General features: G+C 34.1%; 1 protein-coding gene across 2 annotated transcripts in view; it reads left to right on the top strand.

The window, feature by feature from the left end:
* Aqr (aquarius intron-binding spliceosomal factor) overlaps positions 1 to 19,937 on the top strand; it is a 112,468-nt gene that overhangs the window by 20,236 nt on the left and 72,295 nt on the right. For both annotated transcript variants that reach the window (XM_077799560.1, XM_077799559.1), the window contains exons 5-9: positions 3,597 to 3,717; positions 5,791 to 5,931; positions 8,699 to 8,767; positions 9,826 to 9,926; positions 17,441 to 17,517. In XM_077799560.1, the coding sequence (XP_077655686.1) occupies positions 3,597 to 3,717; positions 5,791 to 5,931; positions 8,699 to 8,767; positions 9,826 to 9,926; positions 17,441 to 17,517 (509 nt within the window). The remainder of the gene's footprint in view (positions 1 to 3,596; positions 3,718 to 5,790; positions 5,932 to 8,698; positions 8,768 to 9,825; positions 9,927 to 17,440; positions 17,518 to 19,937) is intronic.

The raw sequence follows: 19,937 nt of genomic DNA, 5'->3' as shown, positions 1-19,937 counted from the left end.
CACAGTACCTTTATTGATTTATTTATGTGGGTGCTGAAGATTGAACCCAGTGCCTCACATACGCTACACGAGAGCTCTACCACTGAGCCACAACCCCAGCCCCTCCCTTGTCCTTTTTTATATATATATATTAGTAACAGGGTCTTACTAAGTTGTTTAGGGCCTCACTAAGTTGCTTAGGCTGGCTTTGAACTCAAAATTCTCCTGCCTCAGCCTCCTAAGCTTCTGGGAACACAGGCATGCATCACTATACCTGGACATACTGTCAGATTTTTTTGTTTAAAATTAGTATGGGTATAAAAGGAGAAATAGAATATATGATCAAGAAATAAGACATTAAAAATGAACAGACTTCAGGATAATGGAAATAAAAATCATTGAGACTCAAAAACTCAGTGGGAAAATTTAAATATCAAGTTAGATATAGCTAAAAAGAAAATTAGTGAACTGCAAGAGAGATCTGAGGAAATTAACTAGAAAATAGCAAAGATTAAGAATAACAGAGAAATAGAGGCTAGAATGAGGTCTAATAGGAGTTTCAGAAAGGATTCAGAGAGGCGAGAAAGTGGCAGTTTAGAAGAGATGAACATCAAGAAATTTTAGAAATTCTAGATTTGAATTTTAAATTTTAAAAATTTAGATTTGAAACACAAATCTTTTAAACTCCAGAAATATAGCAAATCATAAACAGAGCCACTGCAGAACAATAAAGATAGAATGAAGATCTTAAAATTTGCTGGAGGGAAAAGACATTAAAGAAGAACAAATAGTTGATTATAGACTTCTCAATTGTAGTAATGAATATAATGAAATGAGACATTCCATTGTCCTACGTAGTGGGGAAAATATCACCATGCACCTAGAATCCTGTGCCCAGCTTAATTGTTATGAAATCAATGTCAAACAAAGATAGGTTAATATACTATTGATGACAGACATTCTAAAAGCTATAATTCAGGATAAAAAAATTTAAACTTGTAAGAAGGGAATGCATTGAGGATACACCTATTTATGATATAGCACTCAAGTCTCATATTCTTTTGACCATTATTTTACTAAAGTTGTTACAGATTAACCAAGAAAGATTGCTAAAGGTCCATGGAAATACTGATGTAGATAGACTTTTTAAAAAATTTAATTTAATTAGTTATACATGACAGTAGAAAGCATTTATGCACTTTGATATATCATACATATATGGGATACAAATTCATTTTTCTGAGTGTACATGTTGCAGAATCGGTCATGTAGTCACATATATACATATAGTAACAATGTCTGTTTCATTCTGTTATCTTTCCTATCCCTACATCCCCTCCCCTCCCATTACTTCCCTTTAGCTAATCTAAGGTAACTCCCTGGTGTCCCCTCCCCGCCCCCCAACTTACTGTGAAGTAGTATCTGCATATTAGAGAAATTATTTGGCCTTTGGTTTTGTGGGATTGGCTTATTTTGCTTAGCATGATATTTTCCAACTCTAACCATTTACTGGAAAAATGCCATAATTTCACTCTTTAAAGCTGAGTAATGTTCCATTGAACATATATATACTACATTTTCTTTATCCATTCATCTATTGAGGGACACCTAGGTTGGTTCCATAGTCTAACTATTGTGAATTGAGCTGCTATAAACATTGACGTGGCTGTGTCATTATAGTATGCTGATTTTAAGTCCTTTGGGTTTAAACCAAGGAGTGAGATAGCTGGGTCAAATGGGGTTTCATTCCCAGTTTTCTGAGGAATCTCCATACTGCTCTCCATAGTGGTTGCAACAATTTGCATTTCCACCAGCAATGTATGAGTGTACCTTTTTCACCACATCTTCACCAATATTTATTCTTGCCTGTATTCTTCATGATTGCTATTCTGACAGGAGTGAGGTGAAATCTTAGAGTAGTTTTGATTTGCATTTCTCTAATTGCTAGAGATGTTGAACACTTTTTCATATAGTTGTTGATCAATTGTATTTCTTCTCAATTGTATTTCACTGAAGTGTCTGTTCAGTTCCTTAGACAATTTATTGATTGGTTTTTTTTTTTTTGTGTGTGTGTGTGTGTTAAGTTTTTTTGAGTTCTTTATATATCCTAGAGATTAATGCTTTATCGGAGGTGTGGCATAAAAGGAAGTAGAAAAATTGTAGAATCTAAAATGATTATCTGTGTGTGCATATGTGTGCTTGAAATGTTATGCATATGTAATGATTGAAAGCAGGAGCCAAGGTCCTGCTTTTTGCCAGGTATGGTGGTACATGACCATAATCACTCTATTTGGAAGGATGAGGAACACAAGTTTGAGGTACCTGGGCAACTTGGGGAGACCCTATGGCAGAGTTCAAAAAATAAATAAAGGTCTGAGTAGGGGCCTGTCAACAGCAAGTGAGTCAAGAAATTGTGGTATATATACCCAATAGAGTTTTACTTAGCCATCAAGAAGAATGAAATTGTGACATTTGCCAATAAATAGATGGAACTAGAGACTATCATGCTGAGTAAAATAAGCTAAATCCAGAAAAGCAAAGATCGAATATTTTCTCTCATTATGTAGAAGCTAGTGCAAAATAAGGATAAAAAGTGGGGAGAAGATCCCATGAAAATGAAAGGGAGATCAGTGAAGTAAAAGAAGGGGATCAAGAGGAAAGGAGGAAGGACAGGAAAAGGGGGAACTCTGGAATGAAATTTACCAAATTATGCAATGTACATGAATATACCCCAGTGAATTCCACCTTTATGTATATCCATAAGGCACCAATTTAAAAAACAAACAAACAATAAATAGAAGGAAGACCAGTAATAGAGACAGAGGAGTGGGGAAGGGAGGAAGGGAAATTGAAAGTATTCAGGATTGACGTGGAACGAGGTATTTTCCACACATGTAGTAATATGTCAGAACGAACTACATTACATTAATATGTATACTTATAATGCAATAATGAAAACATTTTAACATAAAATAAAGATCTAGAATGTAACTCATTGGTATAGAGTTCTTACCTAGCAGGCCTGAGGCCCAGGATTCTGTCCCCAGTACTACATACAACAAATACTGTCCTGCTTTTTTTTTTTTTTTTTTTTTTGTTAGCACTTTACAGTATTTTACAGCCAGTAGAATAGTTGATATTAATAACTACCTTGAAAGGTAAGAAATGGCTTAATTGTGTTTTAGAAATCAGAAATACTTAAATTTGTTTAGGAATATTTACACAAGTCTTAAAAGAATTTTGGTATCTGGAGGGAGAAATGCTACATTTACATTGAAAACTGGCTGATGTGGAATACCTTGTAAATTAAAAATTACAAAGCCTCTTTTTGATTAAGTTTCTTTCTTAGTTTCTGGAAGTCATTTTTTCCTGATAGGAATTAGGCCAGATGTCTCAGATACATTTATTTGTAAAAGTGCCCTTAATATTACTTTGTTTTAGAGGTGATATTTATCTGACATTATTGTTTATCTTATAATGATAATTATGTATATTGATAACCTTTGATATCTTATTACTTGAAAGTGTAGGACTATGTAAATAGTTAGGATTTTCCAAGTGAGTGATATAGTGCAGTGACTGGTGGTATTAATGAAATATTCATTGTATTTTTACAGCCAGTATCTTGAAAATTATCTCTGGATGAATTATTCTCCTGAGGTATCTAGCAAGGCCTATTTAATGTCCATCTGCTGTATGGTGAATGAGAAATTCAGAGAAAATGTTCCTGCATGGGAGGTAACATTTAAATTACTTCATGGCTTTTATACTTTGTCCACTTAAACTGTTAACAAAGTAGCAGAACTTTTTACAGACATTAAATGTGATTTTAGAGCAGAACTTTACACAATAGTAAACTACTATTAAGAAAAAGAGTATAATGTTAATCTTTTCCTCATGCTCAATGTTACACAAAATTACATAGAAGAGGATGTGAGGGGGAAGGGGGGGAAACAAGGGAGAGAATTGAACAACAGCAGATGAGGTAGAGAGGGATGATGGGTGGGGAGGGGAGGGGGATAGTAGGGGATAGGAAAGGTAGCAGAATACAACAGTCACTTATATGCCATTAGGTAAAAATGTGAGTGTGTAACCGATGTGATTCTGCAATTTGTATTTGGGGTAAAAATGGGAGTTCATAACCCAATTGAGTCAAATGTATGAAAGATGATATATCATGAGCTTTGTAATGTTTTGAACAACCAATAAAAAAATATAAAAAAAAAGAAAAAGAGTAGACATGTGAAAGATAATATCAGGCTTTTTTTTTAATTACAACACTTCTAATGTACTGTGAACACTACTAATTTATACTTAAAATTATAAATTAAAAGTTATTTATATTTGAAAAATATAAATTATAAATATGGAGTTATTTTTCTGCTTTGCTAGACCTGAAAAATAACAAATTATAGAGACATCAGAAGCTTGGAAAAAAGTTATATATTAATAAGTACAATTAGACAATGTTCAAAAGTCAAGACAGTTAGCTTTTTTTTTTTTATTTTTGAGTTTTCTATTTAATATTTTCAAACTGCTATTAACCACAGGTAACTAGAACCTAGAAAAGGAATTTGTGAATATTGGGAGACCATGGTACAGATTCAGAGGATATAGAAGATTTAGAAAGTAGAATTGATCTGATTTGATAATTAGTTAAAGTAGCATTAGGAAAGGGGATTATTTTCAATAATTTGCCAAACTTGGGCAACTGAATATAATAGATGATGGTGTCATTCCCAAAATAGGAATAGAGTGTTGAGAAATACTTTGGAGGGTATAACACTGTGCATTTGAGTTTAGGGCATTGAGTTTGAATTGCCTTTGTATTATCTCGTTGAGTCTTGTAATAACTAGATGAAATTGCCTGGTAGAGAGAGGAATCTAAAGATGTAGCATTATGGAGAGAAATCTGTACTGAAGATGTATATTTACAATCATTAATATATCATAAAGTAATGTGAGATGGGGACTAAGAATGGGAACATTGCTGTTTAAGTAACAAAGGAAGAGAAGCCTTCAGTATAGTGAAAAGGAATTGATGCTTGGGTTCAATGGACTTGGCAGCCATGATAGTGTCAAGGGAGTGGTATTTATTGAGGGAAGTTTGGTTTAGAGAAGTTAATGGAAACTAGTGTTGGAGCACACATTTGGAGCACTTGCCTATTACAGTAAGTAGAAGGGGAAGTAGATCAAAGAGATTTGAATATATTTACATGTTAAGAAAGGAAAGCATATTATAAAGCAGGAGAAACTGTCCCTGAGATTAATTACAGTGTGAAAATTAATTTTTGCTAAAGGTGTAGTTTCCTTTGTTCAAATCAAAGGAATTAAAAATACTCCAGATTCTTAATAAGAAAACAAACTTAAGCTAAATACAAGCATAGTTTGCACAATGAAAACTAAAAGAATTAGGGCTGGGGATGTGGCTCAAGCGGTAGCGCACTCACCTGGCATACGTGTGGCTCGGGTTGGATCCTCAGCACCACATACAAAGATGTTGTGTCCGCTGAAAACTAAAAAATAAATATTAAAAAAATTCTCTCTCTTTAAAAAAAAAAAAACTAAAAGAATTAATGACATTATCTTACTAGCTAACAATTTCTGTAAGTTTCTCCTGTCAGAAACCTGTATTTGAATTGCTATCATTAATTATAAGTAAGCATGTAATGCCTCTTTACCCATATTTAAATAATCTTTTTTTTTATTTTGTTAATAGATTCCTAAAAAACTACTGTGTTGCTTTAAGGAACAAAAATACATGAATAAGCCAGTTCAAAGTGTATTTATTCTTCTTATTTTTATTTTCAGACTTTTAAGAAGAAGCCAGACCACTTCCCATTCTTCTTTAAGTGCATCTTGAAAGCAGCATTAGCTGAAAATGATGGTGAATTTTCACTCCATGAACAGACAGTCCTATTGCTTTTTCTTGATCATTGCTTCAATAGTTTGGTAATTTTACTTAATGTTTTAGGGAAGCTTTCAAATTTTCTTGTTGAGTTTAGATGTGATTATCTTTGTGGCCATCTTTTCACACAAAAATGTGGGGAATAAAAATAATGCTAAAAGCTTGATTTAAATCACATCAATAAAATAATTTTATAAATTTTGTTCACTTTTTAGTAGTTTATACTTAATCCTTTATTTTTTATTATTGTTCACATTTTTAGTAGTTTATACTTGATCCTTTCTTTATTTATTATGTAGACTTTAAGAAAAATGATAATGAGAGCTGAAAATTCAAAGGGTGAACACAAAAATTAGTCTGACTAGTATGAACTTTTTTTTTGTTTTTGGTACCAGGGATTAAATTTAGGGGTACTCAACCACTGAGTCATATCCCCAGCCCTATTTTGTATTTTTATTTAGACAGGGTCTCACTGAGTTGCTTAACACCTCACTATTGCTGAGGCTGGCTTTGAACTCGCAAGTCTCCTGTCAGCCTCCTGAGTAAGCTGCTGGAATTACAGGCATACGCCACTATACCCAGCTGACCAGTATGAACTTTTGATGAAATCTGTGCCACAAACTGCATGCTAAAAGTTTCAGTACTTTTTAGTCTTTATGCTCAGGCTGGCTCATCAGCAAGAGGGTTGTATTTTGAGTTGACTGTTGAAGGACAATAGTGGATGGTCTTTGGAAATGTGTGTGATAACTTTTCATCCTTTGCAAGATTATCTTCTAAAAAATGAAATATTTCATTTGATCTTCCCTTCTGTGGTTATCCAAAGGCATATCCATATTTAATTATGTATTTATTTTTAAAATTTATTCATTCTAATTAGGTATATATTACAGCAGAATGCATTTTGATTCATTGTACACAATTGCAGCACAAATTTTTATTTCTCTGGTTGTATACAATGTAACATTGTACCATATGTGCAGTCGTATGTGTACCTAGAGTAATGATGTCCATCTCAATCCACCATGTTTCCTGTCCCCATACCCCCTCCGCTCTCCTACTTCCCTTTTGTCCAATCACAGTTTCTCCATTTTCCCATCCCCCTGCCACCATTGTGAATCAGCATCCACTTATTAGAAAGAACATTTGGCCTTTGGATTTTTGGGATTGGCTTACTTCACTTAGCATGATAATATTCTCCAACTCTGTCCATTTACCTGCAAATGCCATAATTTTATTCTCTTTTATTGCTGAGTTATATTCCATTGTGTAGATATACATTTTATTTGTCCATTCAACTATTAAAGGGTATCTAGGTTGGTTCCATGGTTTGGCTATTGTGAATTGAGCAGCTATAAACATTGATGTGGCTATGTTACTATAGTATGCTGATTTTAAGTGCTTTAGGTATAAACCAAGGAGTGGGATAGCTGGATCAAATGGTGGTTCCATTCCAAGTTTTCTAAGGAATCTCCATACTGCTTTCCAGATAGGTTGCACCAATTTGCAGTCCCACCAGCAACATATGAGTGTGCCTTTTCTCCCACATCCTCACCAACACTTACTGTTTGTATTCTTGATAACTGCCATTCTGACTAGCATGAGATTAAATCTTAGAGTAGTTTTGATTTGCATTTCTCTAATTGCTAGAGATATTGAACATTTTTTCATATATTTGTTGATTGATTGTGTATCTTCTTATGAGAAGTGGTATATATTTATATTTAAACATAAATGTTTTTGTATTGGTAATGCACTTAGAGCCTTTCAGGAGAATGCATAGAATTCTTTCTTATCCAGAAGATTGGTTGATGGATGATTATTGCTTGTTTCTATGTATTGCTTCACTCTGATCTTGTAAAGGCATATAGAAAAGAATGATGGTACCCCCAATAGATACCGATTTTGCCTCTTTAATGTTAATTAAACAGAGCAAATAGAAATATAAGTAGACATAATTTTTTATGAGAAATTAAACAAGAACAAGGTTTAGTTAGCAGTAGTTTGTGCTGGTTTTAAGCCAATTTATAATGAAAATGTTTTTTCAGTATGCTGTGAACTTTCTTTATTTGAAGCAGTTACATTTGTTCTATAAAATAACTGAATCCTGAGTAAGCTAATAATGAACCCTGGCTCCTAGAGGAAAAGTAGGGTTAGGTTCCTGCAAGTCTCTGGTTGCAGCATTTTTTTTTTCAAACTATCAGTGCATAACCTTATTTTATATGTGTGTGTCTGTTAAAGGCATCTTATTAATACATATTTTTGATTCAGTAACCTTATTCCTGAGTGAGCTATCCCTCAGGTTATTCCTCAATGGGTTTATCTAGCAAACATGGAGAAAGTACAAAGAAAATGCCTTATTGAACATTAGAAGCACTTCAGTTTTGTTCTTGGAGATTCATTTTAAACACTGAAATCACCAATGAAAAGCCCAATAACTCCCCAAAAGTAGCACTAAATAGATTGCAAAAAGGATACTTGTTTGTAGTATGAGAAGTGAAATTCAAATAGGGTCATCTCAGCCTTAGCTAGGTATGTACATATCAGGTAACTCAAAATTTTTGAGGCTCTGTGCTATTGATTTGGGATTTATAAATTTTTGTGAGTAGGTGAATTTGAAGATATGAAATCAGTTAATAATGAAAACTGTTGTTTAGAGTATTGAACTTTTTAAAATATTAAAATATCACTAATTTACAAGTATTGGTGCCATGTTTTCCCCTCAGGACTTAAAAAGCCATAATATTCCCTGTATAAAGATTCAGTTGAAAATGCTAGAATGCTTATAGACTTTTTGCTTCATATCTTTAATAGGAAGTAGACTTGATACGGAGTCAAGTACAGCAGCTTATCTCCCTCCCAATGTGGATGGGCTTACAGCCTGTAAGTATCTAATTTCAGAATATTATACATGAATATGTTGTAAATGAAGATGTGATAGATTGTGTACCTTTAGTATGGATATAAAAGTGTTAGCTAAAAATCCCTTTTTCTGCTTAGAAGTTACCATGCATTAACTTATGATATATGTAGTTTTTATAATTTTAAAGTTTTAATGTGTGTCCTAATACATGTTTCACCTAATTTCAATATTGTAATATAAGTTTAGTATCAATAGAGCTTATAGAGAAAGAAATTATCCCTTTATCTATTGAGCTTATAGAAAAGGGGATAATTTTAGCAATATATGGTTATTATCCTTATTATATTTCTTTGGCTAAAACTATATGCAAACTTGAATTTTTATTGTTTCCTTGATTAAAATGTACATATAGTTAAAGAAGAAGGTCTGGATCATGTGTAATAGTAATGACTTTCATTTTTTTTTTTTAACCAAATCTTTATTGTGTATATGTGCATGTATCAAATTTACATATTTTAGGGAGTAAAGTTTAAACTGTGAAATTTCAGTGTGACCCTTTATTCTTAATTGTATTTCCTACACATGACTATTTCTGTATAACCCACATGTGTGTACTCATTCACTGTACCAGTTAATGGAATAAAAATATAAGGCACATATGTCTAATTTAAGCTTATGTTAAAAAGTGGTGAATGCCATAATAGAAAATTTACTGATGGCATTTCTATTTTTACTTTTGGTAGTTGCTTTATGTTCGTTGTTTGAGACTCATATTTTTCAGTCATCTGTGATTATGCTCACAAGTGTTAATGTTGATATTTTTCAGACTGAATTGAGACAAAAAAGTTTATCATTGAGCTTAAAATCTTGACTAGAAAAGACAGTTTCTTTTTTATTAATAAGTATTAGAATTGAATTTTAGGAATTAATTATTCCTTAGTTTTCAAGGTTTATTTTGTTGCTTTTAGATTTTGTGATATTGCCCTCAGTCATGTACTAGAAAACTTGTTAATACTTAACCTTGTCTTTATCCTTTTAAATATTGAAGTTATCGATAACATAACAATAACTTTTTCAGGCACGATTGGAATTAGAATTAAAAAAAACACCTAAGCTAAGAAAATTCTGGAACTTGATTAAAAAGAATGATGAAAAGATGGATCCAGAAGCAAGAGAACAGTATGTTAACAAAGCTTCATTCCATATTAGTTTATTATGCTGGATTACAATCCTTAGTGTTATTTGTGGCTTCATTTGATATAGTGCCGTGTTCAAATAAGTTATTAATAAGTGCTTTTACTTAGACTGTGTAGAAATATTTTTTACAAAAACCTTAAAAGGAAGCCACAACATCAGCAAAGCCTCAATTTACTTTTCTTCTTTTTCTTTTCTCTGAACCAATGTGCCACTTTTCTTCTCCATTCCTGTTGTTCCCTGATCTGTCCCTCATGGATAGTTCTGTTTTCTCCACAGTCTTCAAGATGTCAACCAGTTCAACTTTTTCTTACTCCATGACTTTTTTTTTAATTAATTGTTTTTATTTATACATGACAGCAGAATGCCTTATAATTCTTATTACACATATAGAGCACAATTTTTCATATCCCTGGTTGTATGCAAAGTATATTCACACCAATTTGTATCTTCATACTTTGGATAATAATGTCTGTCACATTCCACTGTCATTTCTAACCCCATGCCCCCTCCCCTCCCTTCCCTCTGCCCTATCTAGAGTTTGTCTATTCCTCCCATGCTCCCCCTCCCTATCCCAGTATGAATCAGCCTCCTTATATCTGAGAAAACATTTGGCATTTGTTTTTTTGAGATTAACTAACCTCACTTAGCATTGTCTTCTCTAACTCCATCCATTTACCTGCAAATGCCATGATTTTATTCTCTTTTATTGCTGAGTAATATTCCATTGTGTATATATGCCACATTTTTTTTTATCCATTCATCTATTGTAGGGCATCTAGGTGAATTGTGCTGCTATAAATATTGATGAGGCTGTGTCCTTGTAGTATGCTGTTTTAAGTCCTTTGGGTATAGAACAAGGAGAGGGATAGCTGGGTCAAATAGTGATTCCATTCCCAATTTTCCAAGAAATCTCCATACTGCTTTCCATATTGGCTGCACCAATTTGCAGTCCTATCAGCAGTGTGTGAGTGTACCTTTTCCCCCACATCCTCACCAACATTTATTGTTGTTTGTCTTTATAATAGCTGCCATTCTCACTGGAGAGAGATGAAATCTTAAGAGTAGTTTTGGCTTGCATTTCTCTAATTGCTGGCGATGGTGAACATTTTTCATATATTTGTTGATTAATTATATATCATCTTCTGAGAATTGTCTGTTCAGGTCCTGGGACTCTTTATTGATTGGGTAATTTGTTTTTGTGGTGCTTAACTTTTTGAGTTCTTTATGTACTCTGGAGATTAGTCCTCTGTCTGATGTGTGAGGGGTAAAGATTTTGTTCCCAAGATATAGGCTCTCTATTCATCTCACTGATTGTTTCTTTTTCTGAGAAGAAACTTTAGTTTGAGACCATCTCATTTATTTGGTTCTTGATTTTAATTCTTGTGCCAAAGGAGTCTTATTAACAAAGTTGGGGCCTAATCCCACATGATGGAGATGAGGGCTTACTTTTCCTTCTATGAGATGCAGGGTCTCTGGTTTTATTCCTATGTCCTTGATCCATTTTGAGTTAAGTTTTGTGCATGGTGACAGATAGGGGTTTAGTTTCATTTTGTTACATATGTATTTCCAGTTTTCTCAGAACCATTTATTGAAGATGCTATCTTTTCTCCAATGCATGTTTTTGGCACCTTTGTCTAATATAAGATAATTGTAATTTTGTGGGTTAGTCTCTGTGTCCTCTATTCTGTACCATTGGTCTACCAGTCTGTTTTGGTGCTGTTTTTGTTACTATTGCTCTGTAGTATAGTTTATGGTCTGGTATAGTGATGCCACCTGCTTGACTCTTCCTGCTTTGGCTATTCTTGGTCTCTTATTTTTCCAGATGAATTTCATGATTGCTTTTTCTATTTCTATGAGGAATGTCATTGGGATTTTGATTGGAATTGCATTAAGTCCATATAGTGATTTTGGTAGTCTGGTCATTTTGATAATATTAATTCTGCCTATCCAAGTGCCTATTTTGATAATATTAATTCTGCCTATCCAAGGGTTAGGCTTAGGGTCCCAGGTATGGGAGGGCTGAACTTGGACCTACCCTGCACCTGCGTCCTGCACAAGTTGGTGTGTGTGGATCTGGGCCAGGTCTGGGCTCCCATGGTAGTCTGCTGGTCGGAAGAGGCGGTCCTGTACAAGAGGCTGGGCTCCTGCGAGTGTCTGCCCTGCAGGTAAAGGGGTGGACCCCGGCCTACTATGAGCCTATAAGGTTGGAGTGGGCAGATCTCACTCCTTGACTCTTAACAATGACTTTTCTATACCCCAACCATCATTCATTCATTCAATAAATATTGAGTGTATTGTTTTGCCAGGTATTATATGTAGCAGTGGAGATACAGCAGAGAACAAAGTAAAAAATAAGTCCTGTTTTTGTGGTGCTTATATTCTAGTTGAAAAAGACAGCAATGAACAGATAAATTATATAGTATGTTTGGTGGTAATACATGCTAAGGAAAAAATAAACCAAGTATAGGGATTAAAAGAGTAATTGACAGTGATGTTTACAGCATCCAAATCCAAAATTTTCTGATCTGTATTTTATAACAAATTAATTTTTTCCTTCATCTTTGATCAATGTATTTTCTATGTGCTATTTAGATGTTGACAACATATTTTTTTATGGTCAGTTATTTCTCCCAAGTTTCATGATTTTTATCAAATTTTACTGTGCACAGTTTCAGTCAAAATCTTTATGGGTTGTTTCTAACAGTGATGTTTATTAGCAATTGGATAAAAGTTTGTGGTGACTTATATTTATTTCGTGGAATAAAAAGCTATGAGGACACAGGGAAGGACCTCTATGATCTCCGGTTTGTTTCTGTCTTTGAAACTACCTGGTCTCTATTCCTGCCTTACTTGCCTCAGAACAGTTCTAGCTGTAGTATTTTTTCTTTCTTCATCTTCATTCACTTTTCTGCTGGCTTCTTTTTCGCTGCCTTTTATGCACATGTACACATATGTACACACGCTCAGGGTTTACTTCCCTTGGGCCTATGATAGCTTCTTTTACCTCTACCCTATTGTTTCTTCCACTCAGGATAGTGGCTTGTATTTGCCTTTTCTTTAAATCTTGTAACTCTGACTTGAATTTTGGTTCCTGTTTTGCACTACAACCTATATCTTTTTGTTTGTTTTTTAGTACTGGGAATTGAACACAGAGGCAGTAAACCACTGAGGCACTCCCCAGCCCTGTTTTATATTTATATTTTATTTAGAGAGAGGGTTAACGATCCTCCTGCCTCAGCCTCCCAGGCTGCTGGGATTACAAGCATGCACACCTGTGCATAGCATAAAATCATTCTTTTTGACCTTACCTCTATCATTTGGCATTTTGGGCAGTTTTTGTTTGTTTTGTTCTTCCCTTGATTCCTCTTTCTATTCTGTTGATAGTGATGCATTTCTTATATATCTCTCCTTCTTTAACTTCTGTAAGTTCTCTTTTTCTTCTTTGGATTTTTTTTGTTTGTTTGTTTCTTCTCTGGCTCTGTGAACAAGATATTGACACATCCCAAGGCTTTTCTTTTATTGTCTTTTAATTCAATGCTCCTAGGCCCCAGGGGTTTGTGAGAAAACTGAGGTTTGAGAAAAATAAATAACCTGCCCCTAAAGATACAAATTGATATATCTGCTAGAATTCTAATTGGACCTATTTCCTTATGTCTAGAAAATTTTTTCCTTTGACCACTTTATAAGTAAGGAATTATAATTTTGTGATAAAACTTTTACTCTTCCATCTCTATGTGATGGAGATTCCCCAAAGGGTTTTATTGATAGAGTGCTATAATTAAACTTGAATTCTGGAGCATTCTCTCTGGAAGCAGTAGATTTTAGGTGAGCAAGATTTAACACGAAGATGGAAGGTACTTGTAATTATTGTGCAAGAGAGTCAGAAATTGGCTAATTGTGGAATTGGAGGCAAATGGAGGAAAGAAAGTTATTTAATGGGTGTTGGTAAGCTGTCAAGTGTGAAATTTTTTTCTGTATGTATGTTTTTATTTCATTTTTACAAAATTTTATTTGTTCTTTTTAGTTATACATGACAGAATGTATTTGACATATTATATATACATGGAATATAACTTCCCATTTTTGAGGTTGTACATGATGTGGAGTTACACTAGTCATTTATTCATATATGAATATAGGAAAGTTATGTCCAATGCATTCTACTGTCTTTCTCAGTCCCCTGTCCTCCCTTCCGTTCTGTCCAATCCTGTGTGCCTCCCCTTCTCCCTTCCCCTCCTGCTTATTGTGAGTTGAGTATGAAATTGACAGTAAATAAGTAGTCTTATTAAATGACTGGGAGATCATGAGATACTTGCCATGATGGGGAATGTGAAAGCAAGAGTAGTAGGACTGCTACTGGAGAAGATGGTTCCAGTTTTCCCTTTGCAAGTGGAGATTTCTAGCAGGAGATCATTGTTAGAAGAAATGTAATAAGTGCTACTTTTGTAGGTACATATGTAGATAGCTATTGAGGTCATGAGTATGAATGAGATTATTTAGTGAGGTGCATAAACCACGAGCAGAGGGTTGAAGATAAGAAAGTGCATCCTGGAGTCATGTTGGTGGTTACTGAAGAAATTGAAAAGCTGCAAGTCAGAGATAAGTTTGGGAGTAAGGGACACAAGGAAAGGTTAGAGTACGAACATCCCTATTTTAATTTTTAGCTTCAATCTCATTTCTTTCACAATAGATTTTCAGCTAGCATTTTATCATCTTGTTTGTGTGAACAAGTGATTTTTTTTTTTTTTTTTGGCCAAATATGACTCTTTTTGTTTGTCTTGAAAAGCCCATTTTCCATTACCTTGATGTGATTTAATCTTAAATCTCTCTGGTCCTGATTTCTTTTCTGTCCTTTAACTATACTTCTTTCATTATACTTATAAACGGATGATTGTCATGAACTCAAATTTGGCTTAACTAACTAGGAGTACTCATTGTTTTTTCCTCTTGAACTCACCTTTCTGCTCAAAACCTCTTAATTATGCTAGTCAGTTGGGCTTGGAAAACTCCAGACATCTGAATGGCTCTTTATAACCGGTCAGGCAGTACTATTAGATCCCCACTTTGTCTTTCCTTTCCTCTGTCTCTCTCTTTTTTTTTTTTTTTTGTACCAGGGATTGAACTGAGTTGGCCACTGAGCCACATTCCTAGACTTCTTTTGCATTTTATCTAGAGATAGTCTCTCACTGAGTTGCTTAGTACCTAGCCCTTGCTGAGGCTGGTTTTAAACTCAAGGATTCTTCTGTCTCAGACTCCCAAGCCACTGGGATTACAGGCATGCGCCACTGCGCCCAGCTCCTTTTCTTTCTTGTATTCACACTGCCATCATAATTCAGGCCCTTATAGCCTCTTTAATGAACCACTACAATAAATCCCTATTTGGTCTTTCTTCCAGCTTTCCATTAACAGTATAGTTTAAGTATTCTTTTTCATAGAAAACTATATTTATTTTGCCCTACTTCTATTCACAGTGTTCAGTGATTTTCTTGTTCCCATAGGATAAACATTAAACTCATTACAGTGGCTTTATAAAACCTCTTATATTTCCTGTGGACCCCACCGCCCCATTAATGAACCAGTCTGACCAGTCTATAGTCATTGTTTCTTCAACATTCCTCCCCTGAGTCCCTTTCTCCTCTATCCACGTGATTGAATATTAGCCATCTAAACATTCTTCGCTACCACCTACTTCACACTACATGCTTTCTTCTTCTGTACTCCTATAATACTAGCAGTATGTGTGATGGTTGGAATATCTGTAGTTGAAAGTGTAGGTTCTAAAACCATATTTAAATAGATTCTGCACTCAGTTGTTATGTGACTTTGGGCAAGTTCTTCCCATCTTTGAACTTTAGTGTGAAAGACTATTGTCATTATTAAATGAGCTTTCTTTTTATTATTATTATTATTATTTATTATTTTTTTGCATTATAGTTCTTTTTTTAAAAACTTTTTTTTATTTTTTTGAAAGTAGTTGGAAACAATACCTTTATTTTTTAAAATTTATTCTTTTTTTTTTTAAAGAGAGAGTGAGAGAGGGAGAGAGAGAAAGAGAGAGAATTTTAATATTTATTTTTTAGTTATTGGCGGACACAACATCTTTGTATGTGGTGCTGAGAATCGAACCCGGGCCGCACGCATGCCAGGCGAGTGCGCTACCGCTTGAGCCACATCCCCAGCCCCTTTAATTTATTCTTATGTGGTGCTGAGGATTGAACCCAGGGCCTTGCATGTGCTAGACGAGCGCTCTACCGCTGAGCCACAATCCCAGCCCCAACATTACAATTCTTAATACATCTTTATACCACAATTTATCATTATCTCTGATTGTATATAAGGTATACTGACACCAAATTCACATCTTCATATGTGTATTTTGTATAATGATGAGGGTCTCCTTCCACCATCCATGCTATTCCCCTTCTCACTCCTTTTTCCTCCCACCCCTATTCCCTATTTAGAGGTTATCTTCCTCCCTTGCTCTCCTTCCTAACCCCATTAAATGAGCTTTCTTACATGAATTATTTAACCCAGCCCAGATCTTGGCAGAGTAAGTTCTCAGTCAATGTCAGGCAGTTTTTTAATAATTGCATTCTGACTTATGTTAGTCATTATCTTTATATATGATTTATCACTTCAAGTAGAATTTAATCATTCCCCTCCTTTGTGTTTCTAGTAGGACTGGCATAATCATTTGTTGCTATCCAATATCTGATAAATGATGAGTAATTAGTTAAATTAATAATGAATGGAAAGTATTTTTTATTGCTACATAATAATCATATACAATAGTGGGATGTGTTGTGATATATTTGTATATGCAAATGAAAGAATTTGGTCAAGAAAATTGTACTTTAAACAAACATTTAATCTTTAGCTATTGAAGTTCTCTTGTATTTAGTATTTTAAACATATTAAAGTATAAAATTGTTTATCTTGATTTAACTACATTAAACACTATTTTTTCCCTTTCTTTTTTTGGAACTGCAGATTAAACCCAGGGATACTTCATCACTGAGCTACATCCCCAGTTCTTTTTTTTTTTTTTTTTCTTTTGAGAAACAGTCTTACTAAGTATTTGAGGTTCTCCTAAGCTGATGCTGGCCTCAAACTTGTGATCCTCCTGCTTCAGCTTCCCTAAGTTGTTAGAATTACAGGCATGTGCCACCATGCCCAGCTAAATGCTAGATTTTTAATTTTAATGGCAAATTACAAAGAAAAATTTGAAATCTCCTTTGCAGTCCTGATCCTTAAATTACAAGTAAAACTTTGACTGTAAGAGGAGGTATTTTCTTAACTATTTTTTAGGCCAGGAATGAAGCTCTTCTTCTCTTCATGTAGCACTATATTTACAAAGATGACACTTTGTTCAAATTATGGTCCTAATGTCAGAGTGAAATGGAACATTTGAACAATATTTGAATATATTTATTCATCATTCAAAATTTACTTTGAAATAACTTTTTCAAAAATAATTTGGTCATGTTTGATTTTAGAGCCTATCAAGAAAGAAGATTTCTTTCACAACTCATCCAGAAGTTTATCTCTGTTCTGAAATCAGTCCCGCTGTCTGGTAACTGGCTTTTCTATTCAGCTCATTTGTAAATTTATTCTATAGACTTTCCTATGGAATTTACCTGTCTGTAGTCTAAAAATTGCTCTTAGAATGATTTCAAATTGTAACAATAAAGTATATGTCCTTTTCTTTTCTAGTATATTACAAATCGTAGCATTGACAGCCTTAAAGGTTATTTTAAAGGTACCAGCCTGGTTATTAAAATGTCATTTAGTTAGCAAACATTTTTATATTTGCTTACTAGGTTTATGTCCTGTCCTGTGTAAGGTGCTGGAATACAATAGTGAACAAGAGAGAGACTTGTTCACTTGTTGTTCATAATGGGATATTGAATAGTGTTTTTCAAGAGATATTAAATATTATTTAAAGGGAAAGAGAAGAATTACTTTTTAGATATAATCTACAAATGAAATGGGTCAAGACCATTGTGACCTATTTATTGATGAGAGTAATAAAATTACTCACTATATAGATTATACTGTATTATCTATATGTATACTATGAGTATACTGTATATACATGTGTATACTATATACACGTGTGTGTGTGTTTTTTTGGGGGGGGGCGGTATACTAGAGATTGAACTCAGGGGCACTTGACCATTGAGCCCCATCCCCATCCCTATTTTGTATTTTGTTTAGAGACAGGGTCTCACTGAGTGGCTTAGTGCCTCACTGTTGCTAAGGCTGGCTTTGAACTTATGATCCTCCTGCCTCAGCCTCCTGAGCTGCTGGGATTACAGGCATGTCCACACTGTACCCCACTTACATATGTATTTATATACCTGTATGCCAAGGGGAGTCAATTCAATATATGAGGTTGTTAAGATCTTGATAAGCATTTAATGAGTACAAATAGATTTTTACTTAATAAAGGTATATATGCTGTATAAGATGTCATCATTTAATATTTTATTTCTTAAGTGAAATATAATCTCTAAGAACAGATTTATAGTTGTATCATGTTTATATTTTCGTATAGCTTTGTTTAAAATGCAATAGAAATACTTATTTAATGCTGATTTTCCAGGTAATATTTAACAACTGAATATTTTAACTAAAATTCAGTCAGGATTAGATATCAAATAGTATAAATCACCTGTACCCCATTTGGAGCATAATACTGCTAACAAACAATATAAATTATCATATGCTTATAATCTAAGTTGTTTAATATTAGTATATTTAAATCTTTTTCTTAAGTGCCTTAAACCTCAAATGAGGATGAAGATTGGAGTTTCTTGGCACAAACAGTAACAATATATGCTTTGAACTATTAATGTCTCCAATAATCAGGGTCATAAAATTTATTTCTCTAATTGTGGAATGTTAATACAGAGTCATCTAGGTTTAAAAATCAATTAACAAAATTTCTTAGGTGATTGTTCTGTTTTTCTTTTTTTGGTACTGGGGTTTGAACCCAAAGTTGATTTACCACTGAGCTATAGCCTCAGCTCTTTTTATTTTTTAGTTTGAGATAGGGTCTTACTGAGTTGCTAAGACTGGTCTCCAACTTGTGGTCCTCCCACCTCAGCTTCCCAAGTTGCTGGGATTATAGGCATGCACCACCACACCTAGCCTTCTTAGATTTATCTTAAAACTTTAATCAAAAATTGTTGCTGGGCACAGTGGTGCATGCCTGTAATCCCAGTGATTTATCAGACTGAGGCAAGAGGATTGAGAGTTTGAACCCAGCTTCAGCAACTTAGTGTAGTTCTAAGCGACTCAGCAAGACCCTGTCTCTAATAAGATATAAAAAAGGGCTGGGGGTGTGGCTTGGTGGTTAAGCGTCCCTGGGCACATGTATTTTTGCTGGCAAAGGAATCAATAAGATGGTGAAAATAATGTGCCAGTTCAAAGAGGCATGTATGAAGATGAATGGAAGAGTTAGGAAACAGAAAGCTTATTTTTAAAAGAATGAGAAGGATTGTTGTTTCATTTTATAGGTTCATTAAAAAAAACACTCATTAGTTGTAATAAGCAATCTGTGTAGGATTCTCTAACATGTCAAAACTGCTATCAGAGGAAGGAAAAGAAAGATTGCAGTATACTTGACACAAATGATAAGAATGTGTTTGTCTCAAATTGGAACAACAAAGTTTTTACTCTTGTGTTCCTCTGACCATCAGAGCATAGAACTTAATGACACCAAGCTTTGTTATCTAATATTAACCAGGCCATTGCCAGTCATTTTTCCAAAGGTTCAGAATGCAGAATTTGCTAACTTTTTAAGTTTTAGAAGAAATATTTTTCCTTTGACAATTATAAGAATGAAAGCAATGGAGGCCTAGTTTGAATGAATTTAATTTAAAAATTGCTCCTTTTGGGGGTGGTATTAGGGATTAAACCCAGGGACACTTAACCTCTTGAGCCACATCCTCAGTCTTTTTAAATATTTTATTTAGAGACAGGGTCACG

Source organism: Urocitellus parryii, chromosome 6, assembly GCF_045843805.1.
Source record: "Urocitellus parryii isolate mUroPar1 chromosome 6, mUroPar1.hap1, whole genome shotgun sequence".
Classification (NCBI taxonomy): Eukaryota; Metazoa; Chordata; class Mammalia; order Rodentia; family Sciuridae; genus Urocitellus; species Urocitellus parryii.
Note: the sequence above shows the minus strand (reverse complement) of the source record. Positions and strands in the feature narration are given on the sequence as shown.